At 35.6% G+C, this 25,264-nt stretch overlaps 4 protein-coding genes across 4 annotated transcripts; 1 reads left to right on the top strand and 3 right to left on the bottom strand.

Annotated features, from left to right (window-relative positions):
* The first annotated feature begins 524 nt into the window (after positions 1 to 524).
* On the top strand, positions 525 to 8,350 carry LOC117633181. The gene is made up of 18 exons (XM_034366890.1): positions 525 to 582; positions 665 to 755; positions 859 to 912; positions 1,019 to 1,071; positions 1,180 to 1,213; positions 1,335 to 1,425; positions 1,841 to 1,932; positions 2,316 to 2,390; positions 3,193 to 3,281; positions 3,789 to 3,918; positions 4,740 to 4,829; positions 5,032 to 5,097; positions 5,369 to 5,460; positions 6,098 to 6,163; positions 6,267 to 6,333; positions 6,740 to 6,828; positions 7,173 to 7,299; positions 7,890 to 8,350. The coding sequence occupies exons 2-18, from the start codon at positions 738 to 740 to the stop codon at positions 7,932 to 7,934; spliced, it is 1,278 nt and encodes a 425-aa protein (XP_034222781.1). The 5' UTR covers positions 525 to 582; positions 665 to 737; the 3' UTR covers positions 7,935 to 8,350.
* Positions 8,351 to 8,680: 330 nt separating this feature from the next.
* LOC117630803 (G2/mitotic-specific cyclin S13-7-like) lies at positions 8,681 to 11,594 on the bottom strand. Its single transcript, XM_034363590.1, has 9 exons — positions 11,492 to 11,594; positions 10,887 to 11,016; positions 10,740 to 10,794; positions 10,402 to 10,644; positions 10,170 to 10,298; positions 9,839 to 10,087; positions 9,585 to 9,746; positions 9,290 to 9,471; positions 8,681 to 9,163 (listed from the first exon to the last, which is right to left on the bottom strand). Exons 1-9 carry the CDS (start codon positions 11,532 to 11,534, stop codon positions 9,019 to 9,021), a joined length of 1,338 nt encoding a protein of 445 aa, XP_034219481.1. The 5' UTR covers positions 11,535 to 11,594; the 3' UTR covers positions 8,681 to 9,018.
* Positions 11,595 to 19,633: 8,039 nt separating this feature from the next.
* Positions 19,634 to 22,609, bottom strand: LOC117630805 (G2/mitotic-specific cyclin S13-7-like). The gene is made up of 9 exons (XM_034363592.1): positions 22,462 to 22,609; positions 21,802 to 21,931; positions 21,632 to 21,692; positions 21,301 to 21,528; positions 21,090 to 21,218; positions 20,757 to 21,005; positions 20,501 to 20,662; positions 20,217 to 20,398; positions 19,634 to 20,100 (listed from the first exon to the last, which is right to left on the bottom strand). The coding sequence occupies exons 1-9, from the start codon at positions 22,502 to 22,504 to the stop codon at positions 19,953 to 19,955; spliced, it is 1,332 nt and encodes a 443-aa protein (XP_034219483.1). The 5' UTR covers positions 22,505 to 22,609; the 3' UTR covers positions 19,634 to 19,952.
* Positions 22,610 to 24,259: 1,650 nt separating this feature from the next.
* On the bottom strand, positions 24,260 to 24,852 carry LOC117630810 (histone H3.2). Its single transcript, XM_034363595.1, has one exon. It carries the CDS (start codon positions 24,748 to 24,750, stop codon positions 24,340 to 24,342), a length of 411 nt encoding a protein of 136 aa, XP_034219486.1. The 5' UTR covers positions 24,751 to 24,852; the 3' UTR covers positions 24,260 to 24,339.
* Positions 24,853 to 25,264: the final 412 nt, after the last annotated feature.

Genomic DNA, 25,264 nt, shown 5'->3' with positions numbered 1-25,264 from the left:
AAGGAGACCCCTATTCCCAAAAGAGGAGGACAGAAGAACCAACGGTACGCTACCGCCGGTACCACACCGGTACCCCAGGGCCTTACCGAACGTGTCCTTTTGCAGGAACTTGATCTTCCGAAGACTAACTCCCTTCCGAAGACACAATATCACTAAGTTGGGCGAACTACGTGTCAAACCACTTTTTCGCATCAACACCAACAAAACTAAAAGAAAAAAAAAACTTTTACCCTTAATCATTATGAATTGTTTTTTTTTTTTTTGGAATCTTAATCATCGGGAATTCTTAATAACAATAAACTTGATACCAATTGTCTTTGATATTAAAAAAATGCCCGCCCGGGTATGAATTTGGTTGATCCGATCCCGCAACCCGACCTATTAGAGAGCGCGCGCAATTAGCATACACTGTGACACACAAGACGAAATGGCGGGAACAGCAAACCCACCAAAAAAAAAGAAAAGAAAAGGACCTTTAAGCCCCAAAACTCAAACCTTAATTCTCACTCTGAACACTCTGATGGACAAGTACCTAGTTCCTCAGAAGCCCTCGTCTCAAAACCCCAGCAAACCCCCTCCAAGGTAAATGCAAATCGATAACCCTTCTTAATTTCTATGCTTTATTGTCAATTTGAAATTGAGCGCTTTGTTGTTTTGGGCACAGATGGAGTCGAAGCCTGATCGAATTGAACGGAAGGTTCCATCCCAATTACCGCCATTCCGTCTCTGGGTTGCTCATGGAATCCTATTCTGAGGTGCCCCATTAATTCGTTTTGCCATTACTGAGTTTACCAATTAGTTAGCTACACATTACAAGTACCTTGCTTGATTGATTTATATATTTTCTGTTTGATATAGCTGAGGGCATTTCCGCATTTGTACCACATCAGTGGTGGACTGTGTCAAACCCATGTATGCAATATTACAAACCCTGTTTGTTATCATCTTTACTTCTTCTTTATATATTTTTTTTTCACAGAAATTTTGATTTTTTGTTTGTGGGATTTTAATTTTGTAGTTGAATTGGATCGACAATGGCGCATTTTTGTATGACCAACCGTCAATTGGAAAGTCAGTAATTATCCTCATACATATATATGCGTGTGTGTATGTGTGTCTGTGTTTTTGTTTGTGTTTCAAATGTAGTAGAAAAGATTGCTCAATCAGATTTTTTTTCAGGCAAGGGATATCTGCACTTGATTTTGACAGAAAGGTAAATACAGTTGCATTTGCTAGTTTGGTTTTATTTTGTATGTTGTGTGTGTGTGTGTGTTGCTCTTACTTTTCACTTCCTTTTCTTGTATTTACATTTCCTCTTTTCCCCTATATATTAGGGAATATACCTGGTATCTGTGACAAAATCGGGGTGTTTAACAGTGCATGATTTTGAAACTCTTTATTGCCAGCGTAATGAACCTTTGCTACGTAAGTTCCTTCACTACATCTTGTTATTCCTTGTTTTGGCATATATTTTATCAGTTCATAATTTCCAAGTTTATTACAAGAGTGATGCATATATCGTCTGCTAAACTTGTATAACAGTGCACAAAACTAATGGATACAATTTTAATGTGCAAACCTTTACATTCATGCATGTTTGAGGTTTTCCTGGGCATAACTTTGGCTGCTGATGTTACAGCTGTTCACCTCTTCTATTTACACAGGCCAAACCTTAAGCTTATACTGAATGTTTAATGAAGGAAGAAAAACAAGACCATTTTAATTTGTAAAGTTGTAGTGCTTATGGAATTTATATAAGCATGCTTGTAAAGTAAGGCTTGGCTTTTTTGCTCATTAAAACAATTTTTATTTGGCTTTTTTACCCCTCTTTTCCTGCTAGGCTTGCAGGAAGATGAAGCAAAACATGTGGTGCACCTTTCTTTACCTCAACAACTAGACTTTGTCCGGTGGAATCTTGCTAACCAAGATGAGGTCTGAGTTCAATACAATTTATACGATTGTTATAGATATTGTAAAGGCAATATGGCTGCTTCATTTTTTTCGGTTGTGACTCCAGAGAACTATATAGATTTAGAACCTGGCTGATTATTCTTTTTTCCTTCCGATATGCTTAAGCATGCATAATTTCAGGTGATTACTTCTATTTTATATGAATGACCAATGGGGTTGGTAGTACCACTGTGTACATGCTCGTATTCTGCATAATTGAAAACAAATGTATTTTATATTTTGTAGTATGTTGTTCTGTTAGTTTAGAAACCCTTAATCAAGGTTGATTTGTTTTAAATTGACTTAATTATCTCTCCTGGATTGATTTGTTCTTACATTAAGATTTGCCTAATTTGTTCATATAGGTTGTTTGCACATCTATGAAAAGGAATGAAGTACTTATATTTGATATTGGTTATATCTCTTCTAAACCATCCAAGGTAAGTTTCTCTTGCTCTTTCATCATACGCATGCTTTTAGTGCTGCACTCTCTTTGGAATGTGCTAATTTGCTCCAACGGGAACTCATTATATACCATCATGTCAACTTTCCATCGTGTTATTATATATATTTTTCGTTTTGTTTCTGGGTATTCATTTTACTTTAGTGTGAAAATCACCTAACCCTGATTCTTTTGGTTAATAGATACTTTAGAGTGTTAGAAGCGCACAAACACCTGCTTAAAACGTACTTAACACATGCATGATAAATGAGGACAATGTAGTTAGGGGACCCAATTTCCAGATTTCCAGTTCTAGTCAGGTTATAACCTTCATATCTGATGAGCTCCTCTAAAGCATACATTTCTGTTGAGACTTGTCATCTTGTTTGAGTATAGAGCAATTCCTGGCCCACATCCTAACAGCTCAATTTTTTGAGAATCGTAGTTAACCGACAACTTCATCATGGTGTCAGTCACAGCGACCTGAGTTCGAATCCCTTCACAATGGCAAAACCCCTCAATTAAGTTAAATTCTGTACGCTGGGCTCTAATGGTGGAGAGAACCCACATGTCAGGAGGAATGTTAATAGTGAAAAACAATTGTTGGCCCACATCCGAACAGGTTAAGGATTGTAGCAAACCAACAACTTAATCACATTTTTATCTTAGGTTTTTCTGTCAAATCTGTCTAGTGTGTTGGGTATGTATTAGTACGACATTCTATGTATAATATGCTGGTTATATATTGGAACGGCTTTCTCTTTGTTATTATGATAATTATTCCTCACCTTTTGGTCCAGGTGTTAAGAACAAGACCTACTGTTTCTGTTCTTGGGTCTAATATTCATAAAGGTCTTACTGATATTGCTACTTCACTTGACGATTCCAGGTTGGTGAAATAAAGATATACCCTTTATTCATTTATTTGTATTTATTTCTAAAATCACAGGTAGAGATGATTATGAATAGCTCATTTTTAGATTTATGTGATTTATTCTTTAATCTAAAATTGAGATTGAATATTTGAACAGACTGCTTAAGAAAACCACCATACTGAATAAGTTCATTTGTGCATGTACAAATTTTGAAGTGTCATACCTTCCTCCACTTCTCATGCACTATAGGAATGCCTATCTTTTCCATTTTAATAATGTGTACTACTTTGCAAAAGGTGTTGTTTTAGTTCACTAGGTGTAGTAGTGAGTTGTGTTGAGGTCTCTTCTTTAATCTACACACTGCAAAATTTGTATGCTTTCACTATTCAGAGCTGGTTTAAAGGTTACCTCCCCCCTCCTTTTGTTTGACCATTTTGTGACTTTTGGAATATATTTCTTGCTTCTATCAGTTATATATTCTTTCTAAGGCAGGCTTCCTTTGTATTTTATGGTCATTTTAGGATACTGGCTTCTGATACATATGGTGTAATCAATGTATGGGACAGAAGAATGAGTGAATTTCCATGTCTTGAACTTACAACGGACTCCCGTGGCACCCTTAATAGTATACAATTAAATGCGGAGGATCAGGTCTGCAATAATTCACATTTTTTTTGTTCAATCTGCTATCTTTATGTATTTATCAGAAGTTGAGATATGCGCATATCATTGGGAAAGACATGTATCCACGCTTTGTTTCTTTGTGTCAAGAACCAAGTATTTAATAGCAATGTAAGTATGGGTCAATAAGTAGAACTGATCATGATTATGAATGAGGATTGATCGTTCAAATTTATATCCTAGTTATTAAGTTATCTATGGGTTAAAGATCTTTTAGAAAAAAACATGGTGTTAAAGGGCAAGATGTTTGCTTAAACCCAAGAAGTCAGTCATCAATTTTGGGGTGTGGTAATTTCTTTATATTGTGCTGATCCAGAATGGTAGATCATCAGAGTAGTTGCATATAGTGGAAATTGGAAGGTTCTAAATGATCAGAACTAGTGTTGATGTACTCTTTAATGCCTTATATGAGGCCGTTTTCTCATAGTTTTTCTGCAAATATAACATGAAACAGATTCATGGAAAGACCAAAGCTAACTAGTTGTACATAAGAAAATAATATTGGGAAATCTCATTTAAAGCTCTTGAATTTGGAAAGATGTGCTCTGTAATATCTAGTTACTTGTTCTGCACATCTTGTTTAATTTACTCATTAGTAACTAACATAAACTTTGTATGGTGTGTCTCATGTCCTAGTTTCTAAAAACATGGAAGATGTCCTCCCAGAATTTCAGTTAGTAGAAACATTTTGGTGTATTTTCATGCTTTTGTTCCCGTAATCTACTAGGTGTATTCTTTGCCATGAGTAAATTTTTTTATCTTCTAAAGAAATTTTAACGACTTTTTTTCAGATCATTTTTGGAGCTGGAAAGCGTGGATTTGTTTATGTATGGGATCTTCGTGGTGGAAGAACGTCTTCTGCTCTTCAGAGTAATAAAGAAGTAAGGGGTTCTTATTTTGTTAACATATATTTATTTTCTAACTTCTTAGAAATAACAAGAACTAAACATCAGCACCCTAAACAGTTTTCCTAGCAGTCATGGCTAATATGCCCAGACAATCTTGACAAAATATTGAACTTGATTTGTATATTTATGTTCTTGAAAAATGATAGTAAAAACTATTTTGTTTTTGTTTATATAGATACGTCATCCGCCTCTAACTTCATTGAAGTTATCGTCAATGTTAGAGAAAATTGGGCCTCTGAAGGTATCAAATATGTTTACTATTTACACAACGTTTTTGGAAAAAAATGTATTAATTCATACGAAGTATTGTCTTTATGCATGTTACCTTGTTGTAAGTTGTAAACACTATATTTGTGCCTATTCTCAATTGATTCACTGGAGACAAAAGCCATTAACACATTAATATTAGTAATGTAGACAGTACGGTCTATTGTACTATATATCTATGTTACATAAATATCATGGTTTGCATATTTCAATTTACACTACTAAATATTCTCATTATTTTTCAGGCACAATCAGACATTGTTTCTAAGGAAATACACTCCATTAATATTGATCCATCTTGCCCGCACCAACTGGCATTCCATCTTGATGATGGTTGGTACGTATTGTTATCACTGTGCAGTAGGTCATGATTCCTTTGTTTTATATTTTTGGTAAACAATGGTTCATTAATCTTATTCCTCGTTTTTTTTTTTTTTTTGGGGTCATTTCTTAAGTTTCTATGTTATGTTAACAATAAAAAACTCGATATGGGGTAGGTTAATAACCATATGGGTCAAGCTGATTGGGTTGGGGATACTGTTCAGAACATACCGCTGCATTTGTCTGACACTTGCTAACTTTTCTTTGAAAAAGTATATTATTTAGAGGAGATATTGGTCTACAATCGAAAAGAGATGTACCCTACAAAACAATAGGAATACATGCTTGATGTATACCAATTCTTTTGAGGGTAAAGTAACTTGTGAACAGCAGTAACTGATCGGGAATATGAAAATGGATTTTGATTAAACTGGAACAGAGAATTAGGAGTCACTTTTAAGCATGCTGCCAAATCACCAAGGCATCATTATGTTTATTGTATCTTTTTATTGGAATCAAAAGAAGTCTCACTAATAATTGTGAAGATCATGCCTAATTGTCTATGGAATATGCTAATCTAATAAACTGAATGCATTATCATTGAATTTTATTGCGACAACACTGATGATGAATTAATACCTTGTTCAATGTAGGTCAGGTGTTTTGGATGTTTACAATTTTGAAGTTACGCATATTCATTGTCCTCCACCTGCTTGGTTGTAAGTAATGTTTTGTGCATTCAATTTGCTGCGTTAACATTGGAAACATTAGCACCTTGTGTTTAATTTATCTATTTCTATCCTGTTCATTTTGAGGGAGTAGAAATGATCCTGGCGTGTCAGCTGATCTGTTATATTTGAGAAAACCTTCATGGCTGCCAATAAATTCGGTAAGGGAGAATGTTTTGTTTTATATTTCAAACTGCATTGCATTAGGTTTCCTGTTTTGTCATTTTGCATTAGTTTACAGTCATTGACCACTTTTGTGGACAAATTCATATTCTAGTGTCAGTTGGATGAAAATGTACGTCTAATGAGGAGTTTTTCTATCCCTGGGTCCTGCTCAGTGGTCAATGCATGGGGTAGTATTGCGAAGTCACATTTCATTTTCACATATTGATTGAAAAGTTTGCATTATTGCTGCTTGCATGCTTTGAGTCATTTCTCATTTGGTTGATTAAACTTGTTGGTATGGTACCTGTAACAATCCTATGATATTTTCATTTTCTTGGTCTTCAATTTAATTCTGCTTCTAGCCACTTGTATGAGATTGTACTCCAATGTTTTCTAATGCAGATCTACGTGGTTGGATCATCAACCGACAATGGAATTCATATTTTGGATTTCTATCCAGATTCAAGCTCTCCTAGCCATGTGGACTACAAGTAAGAAACTCCTTAGAACTTTTGCAGTATGTTGATTAGCCATGAAGTCTAATACATAATCTGAATCAACAGATCATAACTTAGTATTTTAAAAGCTCTCCTGCAAGTCTGGATCCCCTCCCCCCTTTAGTAGATTATTTATTATGTTGATGCCCAACTTATAATTTACTATTTCCCTCTGGATGCGGTGGTATTTACTTTCATGGCCTTTTCCCCTTCACCTATAATTCTTTGATTTCAGTTTGGCCCGTTATCTGTGCACACCTGTGTGTGAACATGCAGTTGTTTACTTTCCTATGCATTTATGTTTACATACATGTTCCTTTTGTTGCTTAATGTTGTAGAGAGGATATACAGAGTCTTTCTGGGGTAAAGAAACAAGATAAGAAAAACAGGTTTGTTCCATTGTCTGAAGGAGTTACTGCATGTGCAGTTCATCCACTCAACAGTACCATCATAGCTGGAACAAGGGTTTGTATTCTCGAAAACCTACTTTTCTATCCATGTTTTTCAACCTTAAGGTTTTATTAAAATCCTATGACATGGCTTCTATTTCAATTATACAAATGCACATACATATTGGACTTACTAGATCTGTGCATTTGGTTTCATGAGATACATTAGTGCAAACAAAATCCCAACCAGTGCCTGGTTGAAAAAGGTTTAAATGTGAATAGAGTAGTACTTTGAAAAGGTTTGTGGTGTGGCAAATTCCAGTGGCCTTGTTGACTCTCCATTTGGGTTGGTCTTAAAGATTAAGAAGCGTTCACTATTTTGACCGAATAGTGGAGCTTGACACTTACCAGGAATGTACAAATAAAAGTACCGTTGTTATGGTGAAACTGTTGGGATATAAAAATGAAATTAAGTGAAGCTGTGTTTATGCAAAGTAAGGGTTTTGTGTTTAGGTAGCTGGTTGTGAAGGAAAATGGTTCACTTGGATGTTGGAAGCTGTCTAAACTACCGACCCTTCATTCATTACTTTGCAGTGGTTCAATGAGTTTCAATTCACACATCCTCATACAATAAAAAGGCCTAATACTTTGGATTATTGCTTTCAGCATTCATCTTTGCTCATGATTTCTCAAAGTCACAAGTCATGTTAAGGTGACCAACTGAAGCCCAGGACCAGTGTGAGCAGAAATGTTGAGTGGTCAAGAAACAACTGCTATGCGCTTAACCTTGGGGCTCCTACAATTTTCGCAGTTCAGAATATATATGTAAATGTGAGCAAAGCAACTTTCTCTTCCACTCATGAGCTTTGAAGTAATGTATTTATTGACAATTTGTCAGCTCATGGGTTATATGTATCCAGAGGAAGACTAGAGGTGCTTTCGGTGGTCTAACCGGACATTGTATATATGGTTTACAGTTCTGTGTTGTACTCCAGTAATTTAGGGTATGTTGAGATTGCAGGATTGTTGTAGACAGTAGTAACTGGATGTTGTGTATGGGTTAGGGTTGTGTACTTCAGTTATTTTACGGTATCCTGAGATTAAAGGAACCTTACAGACAATAGTGACTATCTTTTTTCACATAATGACATAAAAAGCATTCATTTATGATACGAAAACAGTCTCACTTTCTGGTACATTTGAAGTAGAGATATGGATCACTGATTTGTATATGTGCGTAGGAGAGAGAGAGAATGAGCAACAACCTTTGGTGGTATTATATTATGCAATTTTAAACAGTAAACTCTCTTTATGATAATGAGAAACTATTCAAAAGTTTTGAAGCAAGCAATATAACTTTCCCGGTAATGATTGGCATTGTACTTTGAACTGGCCTAGTGCTTCTCCCAGCCATCACACCTTATTTATTTATGACTAAGTCGAAATTGAATGATCTTAATTGAAACTGCCTGATCTAAATTGAAATTGCAGCAAGAAAAAGATTGCACCCAGTTTGGTGTTCACAGGCTAAACTTTGAACTGACATCATAGTAACACTAAAATTGGCTTATACTGTTGGATGTTGAAAAAATGACAGACAAATCCGAGAGCTAAGGATATACATGGCCCAAGAATCAAGATAGACATACTGCGTTTTAAAACAACAAGGTCAATCTTCTCATACCCAATCTAAACTGCTTGAAGATTACATATGGATGATTACCCAAGAATCTAAACCAGGCATACTGATGCTTTGTCTACAAAAAGTAAACAAGAACACAAAACTCTCATCAGTTCAAGAAGATGAGGACATAAAATTTTTGGCAGGAGGGATCCGAGCAACAGCAACATGTTCAGGCTTTGAGAACTTCCGATAAACTGCTTGAAGATTACTCTCTGCGGCATTCAAATGAAAGCCAACCAAGAGCTTGGCGCAATCCCTGTTGTATGAAAAAGAACACAATTGAACTAGTAAATATAAACCACATCTGTTTCCCTACTCACAGCTACACATACCCGAATATAATTGATAACTGAGGAAGGTTATATACAGAAGAAGACATCACCTTAACTGTTCTTCAGAGTAGCCAGTGTGGTGCTTCAGGGTTTCAGTCCACAAAGGAGCTTTGTTGAGGGTGCAACGTGCAGCATAGACAGCTGCAGCAGCTATCAGAGATGGGGAGTACCGAACAGTAGTTGGATAATGCATAATTCCGAGCTCGGCTAGAAAGAAAACCATATTCTTCACCTGCATTACAAAAAGGCAAGAGAACCACATTAGTATTTGTTACTTCACTAAAAATAAAGCTTAAAGTATGGTTCAATATCGATATTTATCACAAATCATGGTGAATTAAATACCTCTTCACCAGGTGAAACAGAGGCTTTGATGTATCTAGACAGGAAGACATATGGGGTAGGAACTGTCAGGTACCATTCCAACTTCCCCAGAATTGCTTTCTCCATCAGAAGTATCTGATCACCAGTGTATGCATAGTCTGATAAGCAAACAAAGTCAATGACCTGCATATCAAGAACCCATTTTCAGATTGAAAAAGATACTAGTTAGAAATCAAGTATGAATAATTCATAAAATAACTGAATAAGAACATTACCTGTGGGGCCCAGATTTCCTCATATTTGGATGCTATAACCATAGAACTAATACCAACTAGCTGAAGTTCCCTCCTAGAAACGATCTTCTTTGACAAGTATCGATCAATTATGTTCACAGTCAGGTAGAAGGTTTCAGGCATCAGTTCAAATTTCCTGTGAACTTCGACCAACCAGTCTATGAGGATTGATCTCATCTTTGGGTTTATTTCTGGCTGTGACTCCATGTAATCATGAACTCTGCTGTCATCCTGCACAAGGAAGTTTTCTTTAGTAAGACGAGATAAGAAAAGGGGAAATTTGAAGTGAGGGGAGGAGAGAATAAGAACATACTTCAGTGAGCTTGTAGAATTGGTACAAGTCATCAATGTATTCCACTACTGCCAATTCATCACTAACATCAGCTGAATCAAAATCAACAATCTTTTCCTTTGGCTTGATGTCAACTCCACAAGCCATAGCCTGCAGAAAACATAAATTTAATACCCCAACAAATAAAAGGTAGCATTTCTCTCACAATGTGTTAAAAAGTCATCACAAATACGAAAAGAACTTCTAAACTCACCTTGCTTCGAGCTGTGAGGATTGAAGTTAGAGTCTTGACTTCCTTCCTTGAAGGCCCTTCTATGGGCTTGCATCGGTTCACTTGTTTATCTTTTTCTTCTTCTTCATCAGAACTTATAACCACCAGAGTCTCAGATATTGGCTTTTCAATTGCCTTCTTGGGAGCAACTGCGGCCTTCTTGGCAGGACCACGTTTTCTATTAAGAGCAGCTGCCCTATCTTCAAGAACCGGCAGTACTGGGTTCTACAAATTCAAAGAGCCAAAAACATGAATAGGTATAAAAACTCCTAGTTTCAAAACTAGAATTTCATGACAAAAAGTGGTAAAAAGGTTATTACCCCGTTCTTTTCTGCTTTAGCTTGTGCCTTGGCTAACAATTGTGCATGAAAGCTTCTGCAAGTCAAGAAATTTTTAGGAGTTGCACGTGTAAATTAGAGAGAGAGAGAGAGAGAGAGAGAGAGAGAGAGAGAGAGAGAGAGAGAAACCTAGTCATAGGGCGAGAAATCTGAACAGGGGGCTTCCCTTCAACAAGATGAGCAGCCTCAAGATTATTACCAATGTCTCCAAGAACACGCCGGTTCCTTCTTTGTGCTTCATTCTTTACTTTGTCATTCCCTTTGAGAAAAACAAACGTGAACATGTAAATTAACAAAACTTGATTTTCTGAATGAAAGAAATACATGAAAAGGACGAAATTAAAAAAATTAAAATACAAAGAACCGCCCCAAAAAAATCTGAAATCGCTACAACCACAAGAGAAAACTGTAATCGATCAAATAAGAGAAACCCAGTTGGCACTGACTGAACCCAAACCATAAAGAATCATAGCAGGAAAAATGAAAAGAACAAACAGTAAACCCAACAACCAGAAACTCAATGAATTCTACGTTCCAAATTTAAGAAAAAGAAAACAAATAATTGAAATGATGGAATAATAACCCCAACCCACCAATGATCAGGCCAAGAGAAACCCAAATAACATTATCCCAGAAACATAAACCCAGTATGCTAGAAAAGTACTAAAAACCAAAATGAAATTTAAAAGAATCATTGTTCTATTCAAAAATCAGAAGCTGGGATCGGTAAATACCTCTGGGTTGTTGTGGAAGAACCACTGCTCTAACGTCCTCCATGGTTGGCAGAGATCTCCTTCTTTTCTCCCTCCCTCTTTCTCTGTCTGCTCTGCGCTTGTGTTTCTTGGTTCGGGAGTCTAAAAGTAAAGCAAAGGGCAATATTTGAAGCTCGAGAACCCACGTTGGCTCCAACGGTCAAATTGTTTATTTGAAATTTCGATCGTTGATTTCGCATACGGCTACGATTGAATTTCAAGGTGGGGGTAATTGGCAAGTTACTCCTATTTGGCATTTGCCATACTAGGCCATAAAGAATGTGTTCACGCACTGGTCTTTTTCATTTTCGTAGGTATATTTAATATAATTTGATATAAAAAATGGTACATATAATATAATTCTATAAACAGAAATAGGAAAAAATGAAAATAAAGAAATTTTGGGGTGGTGGAAACTAACGTGGGGATATGTTTTTACATAAATAAAACATTTTTTCAAATTTTAAGGCAAAGTGGGTATTTTCTTTTTCCTTTTATTTTATTTTAAAATTTAAACTTTTTCAATTTTTATTATATATTATTCGCGTTTAGTAAATTTTTTCTTTCTTAAGATTTTGATTTTGATTTTGAATTTTTTTTTTTTTTTTTGGGTCCAAGTTCTTAAGATTTTGATTTTTGCCAAAACTAGGAAAGGGAAAGAGGAAATTCACACACCCAAGTACCATGAGGGCTTGAACCCATGACCGCTTGAGAGCACACTAATGGGCCATTTACTTAGTAGAAATGGAGGAAGTAAGGAATTGGGGAATTTAGGAATCAGAGAAGTAATGAATCAGTATGGGAAAAATCATTCTGATTAAGTTGTTTACTAACCATATGGAATCAACACATGAATAGAGTTGATTCCCATTGTTATTAGGGAATTTAAGAATCATGGAAGTAATGAATCAGTATGGGAAGAATCATTTTGATTAAGTTGTTTACCAACCATATGGAATCAACACAAGAATAGAGTTGATCCCCATTGTTATTGTTTACTAAGTCTCATGAATCAGAACCTAAACTAATTTGATTACTAAGATGCCCTGCACGTATAAATATATATCTTTCACCTGAATAACTTGTAAAAAAGCAAATTGAATAATATAAGATACTATATGAGTGATGAAAAAAATTAGTATATAAAAATATAAGGAATATAATGAAGAAAAAAGAAATATGACAGTGATAAGAAGCATAACAAGACAAGTAGAGGCTAGCAACCAAGGTGAAAATAAAAAAAATTTCCTTTTTCCAATGGTGATTAATAAACAACCATTGATTTTTTTATATTTTATTTTAAAACAAAACAAAACGGCTTCAAAGTTTGGTTTCTTCATTTTAAGGGAAGGAAAAACATAACAAGTGTCAATAGTTTTGTTTTATGTCCATGTCCCTCCATATTGTGGTGCTAAACTAACCAATTTCAAATACTATTTTAATAAAATTAAATAATAATAACCTAAGCATAATCTTGATAATATTAAAGTGACGTGAGTTTTTATTTTGTCTAAGATTTGAGGTGTTTTGTAATTATCTTAAAGTGGTAAGGGTGTTTTTGGAAGGTAGAGAAAAATGGAATGGGAATCGGATCAACTACACCTCCCTATTTGATCCAATTCCTCGTCTTGAGAGGATGTTATTATAGATTTTAAGGTGGGACCCACACATTTTTTCATTCCGAAGACCATTTTGTGATTTTGATTAGGGTTAAGTGGTCTTTTTCATTTTTAGGTATATTGTATTATTTTACAATTAATTGTTTTACATACATTGAGATGTTTATAGTAGGAAGTAGGCATCAAAATAGCAAAAGTTGGATAGTTTTGTACAACATGCTATTTAATTGGGCGAGCTTTGTTTTGCACTTTCTTCATGATTTTTCTTCTCTTTGATGGAGGTCTTGATCCTGTTATAAAAAAAAAATGAGAAAATAGTAAATGTTAATATTGATGAATGGGGGAAATTGAGTTAGGACAATAATCATAAATATTTAATTATGTATAAACAGGAATAATATAATTTATTGATTTAATAAGAAAGTTATAAATAGTTTTTCAATGTAGAAAATACAAAGTTACAAAATTAGGAGAACTAATGAGCAAGTTGTAGATGGTTTTTTAATTGAAGTAATACAAAGTAAACATATTTTTAATTTTGTGTTTCTCTAAAGGAAAAGTTGAAGAGAGGCAAAATAATTATGGTTGAATATATTGAAGAAAAATTGGAAAAAAGGATGTAAATATAATGTTTAGGTTTTTAATTCTCTTATGTATTAGGAATATATGACTTTTTTGCTGTTATTTAGAGCAAAAATTATTTAAGGGCTTGACATTTTTGTTAAAAAAACGGGCAGAACCAACCCTGAAAAATGGACATTTCCCCCAAAAATTTACCTGTAAATATGACAATTTAATAGTATTTCCAAACATTCAGCATGCAAAAATTTGATTTATTGTTAATCCACTTGTGGTTAAATGGTTTTTTGATCTATATAATAAGTAGAGAGAATCTTATAATATATTAAAACAAAGCATTAATCAGAACATGACAGAAGGTATGAATAATTGAATATTATGGATGTAATATGTATTTAAATCAGATGAGTGAATTAGAGAATACAAACTCTATTTTTGGGGTAGAAGTGCTGGTTGGCAAATTCTCTTATTATATCAAAGAATTAACTCAATTTTATAACAATCAAACAATATGTATATATTAATATAAAGCCTAGTTGAACAGATATACACAGCGAACACATTTGACTCAAAACTCATAATCAATCGAGCCCACCAAGTCAAGGACTGAAGTGAAATGTTTCTTGAGAACCCATAAAAAAAAAAAAAATTTAAAAATAGAGGTTAAGATAAAATAATTGTCAATTTCTATTTTGAGAAAAACAAAAGTCTGTTGACAAAAAATCTCTTGACAAAAAACTGAAAGAAAGAAAGTTACTTGACAAAAAATCTCCCAGCCAACAAATTCTTCATGTGAAAGAAATACTTGAGAATGGAAGGTATAGTGCTACCACCCTTCTCTTTTTCTTTTCTCTTTTTCACTCACACAAACACATATATTTTATTGTTGCAAACAATCAATGCTCTGATAATAAGAATGAAACAGGGAACACAGAAGGCTATATGAATGAGAGTATATGTAAAGAAAGAGCTGAAGTTGTGAAGAATGATGTAGACCAACCACTCTTCAATTGAAAAAGAGTATTAGCTGTAACAAACAACTTCAATGTAGCCAATAAACTGGGAGAGGGAGGATTTAGCCTTGTTTTATAAGGTGACACTTTCTAAACTGCTTGATAAAGACTAATGTACACTTTAATTAATATATGCTAACTTGGACAGGCCGAAGACATAACAGATATAGATTTCTTAAAGGAGGCAGCACAAATATTCATTCCAGGTACATTGTAGCATGATTTCTGTTTGCTCAACCTCTCTAATTCTAAAAACCCAAAACTTCAATATATAACTTTAATTTTCTATAAGTGTTGATCTAGATTTACATTCCCTTTGTCTTGACAACTCAATCAAACATCTCAATCAAAAGTCACCCTAGACAATCAAAATCACAAAACCACTCTCTCACTCAGGATAAAATCGTTGCACAAACTGTGATCTACATAAGGTTGCGACAATCTTAATACCTAGAATATTATGTTTAATTGTAATTTTAAAGAACAAACCATACATATTCAAGCAAGAACTCTACAGCATGCCTACTCAATCAAGCCATACAATTTTCAGAATTTATGTATCAAGTATATCGAACAAAGAAAGTAAACCATATGTTTTCCCAGACATCAAATGCTGGAGAGTCAATCTAAAAAGGGAAGATGGCACTTTATCAGTATGGTTGCTGGTTAATCATTCCTAATTTCTATTTTGTGAAAACGTGATTAATCTTCACTTCTTTTTTCCTTGTGTTTTATCATTAATTTTTTTCTCCATATTTAGAATACAACAACCAACAGCAGAACAAAAAAGAAAATTTTTTCAATAAAAAAAAGCATGTTTAGTTTTTGCTTTCCAATGTTTTATCAGCAATAAAAACAGAAATTGAGAATGATTTCCATTTCTAAGATTTCTCGAAGAGAGCAAAGTCATTGAATTGACAATTGATTTAAAAAATTAATCATAACAATGATGGAAATACCTGAGCTAATCTGTGAGATTCAATCCCCTTCCTGATAGAACCCAATATGTTGTGAAATTTAAATACCTCAACTCCTCTTATATAGCAATAGGGATTACTCAAGGACCTGAAATCAAAGTAATCAAAGGAATGAACCCAAATTCGTAAAAAATAAATAAATAAAATATTAGGGATTCCTCCAAAACTTGAAATCAAAGTAACCAAATAAATGAATCCAAATTTGTAAAAAATAAATAAAAAATACGCTAAAGATAGAACATGGCTCAAACAATATGCATATATTAATATTAAGCCTAGTTAAACAGATATACACAATGAGTACATTTGATTCAAAACTCATAATCAACCAAGCCCACCAAGTCACCCTAAACAATCAAAATCACAAAACCACTCTCTCACTCAGGATTGAATTGTTGCAGAGACTGTGATCTACATAAGCCTGCAGCAAGGGCAAATCTGGGTTTAGCTGGCTCTTATGGCACATCTGGGTTTAACTGAAAAGTTCCAAATTTCAGAGGGCCATGGAAGGGCAAAACTGATTGTGGAATTCTAAAAAAAAAAAAAAAAAGGCAGACAGGACGCAATTCACTCTGAACTTTTGAAATTATGTGTTTAATTTCTTTAGTTTGTGTTCTTGTTTTGAAGAACAATTAATAACTTATTCTGGCTCCTCTGGTGTTTGCCTCAACTCATTGTTCAGACACATTTCACTTGTAGTAAGTTCAGTTGGTTACTAACTTTAATTTGACTCAGTTTGGTCTGATTTGGTATCAGAGACACTGAAATTTTTGGTGATATAAAAATAGTTTAGTTTCTTTTTGTTTATCTTAAATTACACTATATGTTTGTTCTTGAAGAAAAACCATTTTAACCAATCGACTTCTTCACTATAAACCTAAAGAAAATTAAACCCATTTTCATATGGTGCCGTAAGCTAATTTCTATGCTCTATTAACCGAAAGATCAAATTCATGCGAGCTGAACACTTTGCTAAAGCAAAACAGGAACTAAGAACCATGAAGAAAAGAAAAGAAAAACAAATCCCAACTGACAAAGAGCCAGCCAAAAAAAACCTCTATTCTTATCTCCCAACAATCCCAACTGAATTAAAAATCTGGTTCTAGTTGTATCAACAACTCCAACCAGATAATGAAGGTAGTTTTCAAATTTAGAAAGAGAGAAGAATTAAAATTCGTAAATCAAACACCCAAACTGAGAAACCCTAACAAACAATTTAAACCTTTAAAACTTGGAAGGGCAAAGATTTGAAATAATAACTTGGGAAATAGCTTGAACACTACCCCTTCTTTACGAATTTAAATGTTCTCTCTTTATGAGTTTGACCTAAAGTTCATCACGGGAAGCTTTCGGATACAATTATGCATTCCCAATGACAGACCTCTCAAACTTTGGTCTGCAAAATATCCATTCCAGACCATAATTTTCAAAGATCCTTCTATGTCTCATCCTTTAAATAGATTTATATAAAAAAAAGTATTGCTCTCATGAGCTATAATTCCTGCAAGAATTCATGTCTTTGCAGGTACTTTAGCCTTTCAAGTGACAGAAGAGGGACTGAAAAAGGAAAGAAATGGCTCTTCAATGAATCTTCTAACAGAAGACTTTGCACAAAAATAAACCTAAGAACTCAAAATTTCAACTATGCGGTCTATATGAATTCACTTTCTAACATACCATTCATATTTCCACAAAGATCAAAATTCCATACATACAGAACAGTCCTCTACATAAGCATTTTGACCTAATTTATACCTAATTTATACCTATTTTATACCGTTATGGCCTTCCAGAAAAATGGGTTCAGTGTGAATAACAGGAAGAACACATACTTACACACCAACATCCACCAAAAACTAAGGGAGCTCAATAGAAACTGATATTAAACAAAGGGCTTTATATGAAGAAATCTTATAAGTAATTGAAAGAAAAAAACTCTATTCAGATACTACTTTCCTCTGTTTTTCTCTCTCCATCAGTCTCAAAACACTCAAAACATTCAACAACATGCTCAAATGTTTCAATCCATTGATGTACCCTAAAATTAACCTCAACAAAACACCCAATAGATTCAACAACATACTCAGATATTAGAGGGTTTAGGGTTAGAAGCTCATTTTTATTATTATCAATAGATGGTTTACTTGCAGCTTTACCATTTGACACACCCTAAGAGAAATATATCACACCAAAATAAATACCAAATTAAATGGAACCTAAGAAACTGTGAAGCAAAAAAAAGATCCATTGGAACATGTAGCTGGCGAGGTATCAAAGTTACTGCAGGAGTTTTTGGGAACTTAAATGAAACTACAACTCAAAGGAGAGGAGGTCCTTGGAGTGGGTTCAATTAGGATCTCAACTGAGAAACAATATAATATATTTATCACGTACAATAGGATCTCAAACCACCACTTATAGGCCAAGTCTAAGAAACTCCTCTTATTTCAAATTAAGTTTGTGACTTATTAGTTGCTCACAAAGTTCCATCTCATACATGCTCCAAGATTCGGCAACAAAAAGAACAATGAACAAATAACTAAGCATTTCTAAAACTGACCGATGCAGTCACATACCTCATCATCTTGCTTCCCATGAGGTTCACCCCCAGCACGGGATTCCTCCTCATGGTGATCCATCTCCCTACTTGTATTGACTGACAGAAACCTACATAACAGGGCATTGCATGGTTAATTAACACCCAAAACACCCAAGAAAAAGACCATATATTGTGAAGAACTTATTATTATTATTTTCAAAAAAACCTTGAAAAACCTAACAGAACTGCAATAAAATAAATCCAGATCACCAAATTGCTTTATTTAACTTCCAAACCACCGTAATCTCATCGGTGCAAAATTTCACTTCAGTTTCACCACAGAAGAAGAACCGCTTTTTTCCTCACCCTGCAACTTGAAATTATAGTATCTAGACTGGTCAATACACCCAGAAGCCCCGTTTCCCCAAAAACCCAAAAGCGAAACTGATGTGGTGTTGCCCCTAATGATCCTCAGATATACGATTACAAACTTAAAACCCACATATACGTGCATAGGCAAACCACACACCCACCAAGAGTTCTAGGACCCGTTCGACGGCCCATCCGGCAGCTTCGAGGAGCTGGGCGGCTCCGAGGACGACCTCTTCTGCACCTACATGGACATCGAGAAGCTCGGATCCAAGCTCGACGATGGAGCCTCCGACCCAAAACTTGAGAATCCCGGAGGCTCAGCGAAGACAGGTGTAGAGCTTGGTGGAGAGATGAGTGCGAGGCCGAGGCACCGGCATAGCAACTCGGTTGACGCGTCTTTGGACAGCATAGAGGCCAAGAAGGCCATGGCTCCTGATAAGCTCGCCGAGCTCTCCCAACAGCTCTCCTATTTTACCCTTGAAGCTCTCCAACCAGCTAGTTGAAATCCAACCAGACGCCTCTCAACCCTAAACAGCCGCTAGTTACATCCCAAGGAAAGAGAGGGCAAAACGGGAAAAACACAAAACAATAAGCCAAGGGCAAAATCGAAATTTTACTGTTTAAAGAGGGAGAGAAAAACTGGCTGAACAGTTTAAAATAAAGGCATTTTCGTAAATTTACTGTGCTTAGCTACAGTGATTAGTTGCATTGGGCTTTAGTATATATAGAATTTTAAGGAGGAGCCCATCCTCAATTTTAAGAAGTCAAGTCTTGCTCTATTTTAAATTTATTATGTAAACAGAAATGACAGAAGAAAAGGAATGAAAAGTAAGAAAACAGGGAAAAGTGCGTTTTTTATTTTTATTTTAAACATTTTCAATTTTTACTAGGATGTAATGCGAAGTTGCATTATTGCTGCTTGCATACACACTTCAAGTCATTTCTCATTTGGTTCATTTTAGACAAAAGTCTCTCTCACATGCAACATGGAAATAATAAGGAACATTACTTTTCAGTATTTCGTCTACTCCAATCTGTTTTCTAATGCATTAATATTTTTGATTTCTATCCAAATCCAAGTAAGAAACTCTCCTTACAAAGAATACAAAGAATAGAGCTTGCAGCAATTGGACCATTAGCCTCTGCAGCTGATCTTATCTATCTAATACACAATCTGAATCAGCAGAAACGTAACTATGTTTGTATTTTAGAACAATACGGTTGTGAGAATCTTCTCATACTCATTACTCAATCTAAAAACACCACTAGCACATATGGGGATATGGGTGCTTTTGTCTACAAAAAGTAAACAAGACTCAACATAAACACAACACTTGAATCAGCTCAAGAAGAAGATGAGGACTGAAAACTCTTGGCCGGAGTGAAAAGAGCAACGGCACCATGTTCAGGCTTCGAGAATTTCCGATAAACTGCTTGAAGGTTGCTTTCTGCAGCTTTCAAGTGAAAGCCCACCAGGAGCTTGGCACAATCCCTGTTGTATGACAAAAGAACACAACACTCCACAATTAGTAAATATTGACTGCAAATATGCTAATTATAATTTATAACTGAAGAGGGTTATAACTTACGTATAGAAGAAGACATTACCTTAACTGTTCTTCAGAGAAGCCAGTGTGGTGCTTCAGAGTTTCAGTCCAGAAAGGAGCTTTGTTGAGGGTGCAACGTGCAGCATAGACAGCTGCAGCAGCTATCAGGGAGGGAGAGTACCGAATAGTAGTTGGATAATGCATAATTCCGAGCTCAGCTAGAAAGAAAACCATATTCTTCACCTGCATTACACAAAACGTAAGAGAATCAAATTAGCATATGTTACTTCACTAAAAAAAGAGCTTAAAATATGCATGGTTATATTGTCATGGTGAAATAAGTACCTCTTCACCAGGTGAAACAGAGGCTTTGATGTATCTAGACAGGAAGACATATGGGGTAGGAACTGTCAGGTACCATTCCAACTTCCCCAGAATTGCTTTCTCCATCAGAAGTATCTGATCACCAGTGTATGCATAGTCTGATAAGCAAACAAAGTCATTGACCTGCATATCAAGAACCCATTTTCAGATTAAAAAAGATACAAGTTTGAAATCAAGTATGAATAATTCATAAAACAACTGAATAAGAGAACATTACCTGTGGGGCCCAGATTTCCTCATATTTGGATGCTATAACCATAGAACTAATACCAACTAGCTGAAGTTCCCTCCTAGAAACGATCTTCTTTGACAAGTATCGATCAATTATGTTCACAGTCAGGTAGAAGGTTTCAGGCATCAGTTCAAATTTCCTGTGAACTTCTACCAACCAGTCTATGAGGATTGATCTCATCTTTGGGTTTATGTCTGGCTGTGACTCCATGTAATCATTAACTCTGCTGTCATCCTGCACAAGGAAGTTTTCCTTGGTAAGAGAAGTGATAGGAAAAGGGGAAATTTGAAGTGAGGGGGGAAGAGAATAAGAACATACTTCAGTGAGCTTGTAGAACTGGTACAAGTCATCAATGTATTCCACCACAGCCAATTCATCATTAACATCAGCTGAATCAAAATCAACAATCTTTTCCTTTGGCTTGATGTTAACTCCACCAGCCATAGCCTGCAGCAAACAAAAATTCAATACCCCAACAAATAAAAGGAAGCAATTCTCTCTCAATATGCTAGAAAATCAACAAACTTACCTTGCTTCGAGCTGTGAGGATCGAAGTCAGAGTCTTGACTTCCTTCCTTGAAGGCCCGTCTACTGGCTTGCATTGGTTCACTGGTTTATCCTTTACTCTTTCATCAGAACTTATAACAACCACAGTCTCAGATTTTGGCTTTTCAATTGCCTTCTTGGGAACTGCTACCACTGCCGCCTTCTTGGCAGGACCTCGTTTTTTATCTTCAACAACCGGCAGCACAGGGTTCTACAAATTTAAAAAGCCCAATACCATGAACAACTAACTTCAAGATTCAAAACTAGATATTCATTATATAAAGAGATAAAAAGCAGTGGTTCAAGATTATTACCACATGATTCTTTTCTGCTTGTGCTTGTTGTGCCTTTGCTAACAGTTGTGCATGAAAACTTCTGCAAGTCAAGAACAACTTGTTAGTAATTTCGCCTCCGTGTCTGTGTGTGTGTGTGTGTGTGTGTGAGAGAGAGAGAGAGAGAGAGTGAGAGTGAGAGAGAAATAAACCTAGTTATGGGGCGAGAAATCTGAACAGGGGGCTTCCCTTCAACAATACGACCAGCCTCAAGATTATTACCAATGTCTCCAAGAACACGCCGGTTCCTTCTTTGTGCTTCATTCTTGACTTTGTCATTTCCTATAAGAAAAACAAACATGAACATATAAATAAATAAAAAACCTTGATTTTCTGAATGAAAGAAATACATGAAAATGGCCGAAATCAAGAAATTAAAATACAAAAAACCCCCAAAAGAAATCTGAAATCGCTACAACCCAATTAATCAAAGAAGAGAAACCCAGTAAACCCAAAAACCAGAAACCCAATCAATTCTCCGTTCCAAATTTACAAATAGGGAAAGAAACAGAAAAGGGCAGATCCAAATAATAAAAAAAACTGAAATGATGAAATAAAATTTGGGAAAAAATAAATCTTGCACTGATGTAGATGAATAACCCCAACCCACCAATGATCAGGGCAAGAGAAACTCAGATAAAACAACATCGAAAGATCTCAGAAATAAAAATGATGAATGCTATAAAAACCCATGGCATTATCGCAGAAACATAAACCCAATATGCTAAACGAAGAAAAGTACCAAAACCCAAAATGAAATTTGAAAGAATCGTTGTTCTATTAAAAAATCAGAAGGTGGGATCGGCGAATACCTCTGGGTTGTTGTGGAAGAACTGCTGCTCTAGCGTGCTCCATGGTTTGCTGAGATCTGTAGCCTTGTAGGGTTTCTGGATCCAATAAATTCACCCCAAGGAAAGTCTCCTTCTTATCTCTCTCTGTTTCTCTGTTTGCTCTGCGCTTTGCGTTTCTTGTTTCATGAGTCTAATAGCAAAGCAAAGGGCACTATTTGAAGCTCCCGAACCGACGTTAGCCCCAACGGTCGAAATTTCAACCCCAACGGTCCTATTTTCTTATTTGAAATCCGGACCGTTGGATTTTGCAAACGGCTAAGATTCATTTTCAAGCAGGGTTTAAAATCGTGGTGTAATTGGTAAGTTTCCTATTTGGCATTTGCCAAATGACACACCAACAACCTTGGCTGTTTTACCATATAACCCACATCAAAATTGACATGTCTCCTCTCGCAGATTACAAACGTATTTCTTTTTTCTAAAACATAGGATTAACAGTATACTTTTATGACATAATATTAATAGATTTTCAATAACAAAGCATGCTCTATATTTTGCTCTTTATATAGTTGTGCACTTGAAGTTTATGATATGCATAATGTATTTTTATTAGGAAGATAGTTCTATGACAGAGTATTACCAGTGTAATTTTTTTTTTCTTTTTTTCTTGTAGAGGTATTTTCTTTTGCGATTGTTTCTGGTGAAACTATGGACAATTGGATGTGGTTTCTGCAAAGGATATCGAATGTCTTGCTAGGCTTTTTCGGATTTTTTTTTTGAATTTTTTTTATGAAATGGTATTAACAATGTACTTCTATAACATGGTATTAACAATGTACTTCTATGATATGATATTAACAATGTACTTGTATGACATGATATTAACAATGTACTTCGGGCTTGCTGGCCTTATTTTGGGTTTTTTTAAAGATTTTTGTGTTGGGCTTGTTTTAAGTTTATTAATGGCGGTCATATAATTTATAGGAACTTCAACACTTATTTTTTATGTAACAAATGAATTTTGAGTGTTTCTAAAGTATATTTCATATTGGGTTTTTTATAATAATTTTAACTCATATTTTGAGTATATTAGTGAAGCTCCCTTAAAAAAATAAGAAAAAATTTCACAAATATGTGGGCCTTTAGTTTTGTTTGTTTTGGGCCCTTACCAAATGCTTTTAAGTCCAATATTTTTTTCTCTTTTGTTGCATAGTGGAATTGAACCCCTCATTGAAACCCCCTTACCCACAGGATCTCTATAAAAAAGAGGATTTGGTTATAGATTCAATGAAGGGTTCAATCTAACTATTCAATCATTAAAAAAGTTCAAATTCAATATTTTCTCTCTTGTTGGATAATTGGATTGAACCCCTCGTTGAATCCCCTCGCCCACAACCCTCATTATAACATTTCCCCCTCACCCACAACCCCTTATTACTAGATTTCCATGACTTGTATGCTTAGAAAGGTCAAATCTTTTGGGATAATTTGTGGGTTCAGGCCCATGTACATTTCATGTCATCCAACGCACACCCAATAATAATCCCCATTTGAGTGAAAATGAACCCTTTTATTTGGCCACATTTTGACATGTTTAATCCCAAAACGTAATCATATATGCAAATATCAATTGGCAATACAAGGAGAGATTTAAATAGGAAATGCAAAGACAAATAACAATTGAAAAAAGAATTCAGCAATATAAACACAAATCCAACTAGCCATTAGATTTCAAATCCATATTACGCCCCGGCATTACACAAACCCAACTGAATGGTTCAACGACTTGTCCAGCACAACCAAAACAAAGACCAAGGCATAAAGCAAACATCTACAACTAACTACATGCCGTTTAAACATCACAGACTAGATAATTCCTAAATTGCTCTCTGAATCTCCTCAAGCCCTCTCGCCTCTGATCCGACGAGCGAGCTGGATGTCCTTGGGCATAATGGTGACTCTCTTGGCATGAATGGCGCATAGATTGGTGTCCTCGAACAGACCCACCAAGTAGGCTTCCGCCGCCTCCTGCAGCGCCGCCACGGCGCTGCTCTGGAACCGGAGATCGGTCTTGAAATCCTGAGCGATCTCCCTCACAAGCCTTTGAAATGGGAGCTTGCGGATCAGGAGCTCAGTGCTCTTCTGGTACTTTCTGATCTCTCTCAGAGCCACAGTTCCTGGCCTGAAACGGTGAGGTTTCTTCACCCCTCCGGTCGCCGGGGCCGACTTACGGGCAGCCTTCGTGGCCAGCTGCTTACGTGGCGCTTTGCCTCCGGTCGACTTACGGGCAGTCTGCTTAGTACGAGCCATTTGGAGTTGGTCTTGATGTGAAAGATGGAAGGATTTGGGTGTTTGGTTAGCGAGAAAATGAGAGAAAAAGGAGGCCGATATGAATTTGTGAATTGGGGAGGTTTTGATGAGTTTTATTTATAGTGAGAGTGTGGAGAAGCGGCGGGTTTGAAATTTTGGTCAAATTTTGAAAGTTTTGGATCGGTGGATATGGAGCGTTGATTTCGTATTGTTATCAACGGTGGATATTATTTTTTGTAGGTTGTTAGGGATAGCGATCCGTGTGCACTGAATGTGGACCAATACAATTGGTTTATTCTAGCGGCAACGGAATATTTTCACTCCTTTTCAATTTTCGAGTTGGCGGGTCAAGTATTCGAGTGTGGATTGAACAGTAAGGATCAATGAAAGTTGGGCTTCCTTTAAAAAAAAACATATGAAATTTGGGCTTCATTCCCTAAAAAATGAACAATCAAACTAGCCCGATGTGTTTCACTTTGGGGTCTCAAACTTTTATTTTTACACAACAATATTC

Source organism: Prunus dulcis, chromosome 6 (assembly GCF_902201215.1).
Source record: "Prunus dulcis chromosome 6, ALMONDv2, whole genome shotgun sequence".
Classification (NCBI taxonomy): domain Eukaryota; kingdom Viridiplantae; phylum Streptophyta; class Magnoliopsida; order Rosales; family Rosaceae; genus Prunus; species Prunus dulcis.
This window is presented reverse-complemented; position numbering and strand designations above follow the sequence as displayed.

Bases quoted from the DNA above. Each gene is read 5' to 3' on its own strand.
- LOC117633181 (XM_034366890.1), top strand. The intron at 2,391-3,192 runs GTAAGTTTCTCT...CTTTTGGTCCAG, and splicing joins TCTCTTCTAAACCATCCAAG to GTGTTAAGAACAAGACCTAC. The intron at 6,829-7,172 runs GTAAGAAACTCC...TTAATGTTGTAG, and splicing joins CCTAGCCATGTGGACTACAA to AGAGGATATACAGAGTCTTT.
- LOC117630803 (XM_034363590.1), bottom strand. From the start codon at position 11,534: ATGGAGGACGTTAGAGCAGTGGTTCTTCCACAACAACCCAGAG. The intron at 10,088-10,169 runs GTATGTTCTTAT...TTCCTTGTGCAG, and splicing joins AATTCTACAAGCTCACTGAA to GATGACAGCAGAGTTCATGA. The intron at 9,472-9,584 runs GTATTTAATTCA...TTTGTAATGCAG, and splicing joins CTGTTTCACCTGGTGAAGAG to GTGAAGAATATGGTTTTCTT.
- LOC117630805 (XM_034363592.1), bottom strand. From the start codon at position 22,504: ATGGAGCACGCTAGAGCAGCAGTTCTTCCACAACAACCCAGAG. The intron at 21,693-21,801 runs GTTTATTTCTCT...CTTGACTTGCAG, and splicing joins ATTTCTCGCCCCATAACTAG to AAGTTTTCATGCACAACTGT. The intron at 21,529-21,631 runs GTAATAATCTTG...TTAAATTTGTAG, and splicing joins AAGCAGAAAAGAATCATGTG to AACCCTGTGCTGCCGGTTGT.
- LOC117630810 (XM_034363595.1), bottom strand. From the start codon at position 24,750: ATGGCTCGTACTAAGCAGACTGCCCGTAAGTCGACCGGAGGCAAAGCG.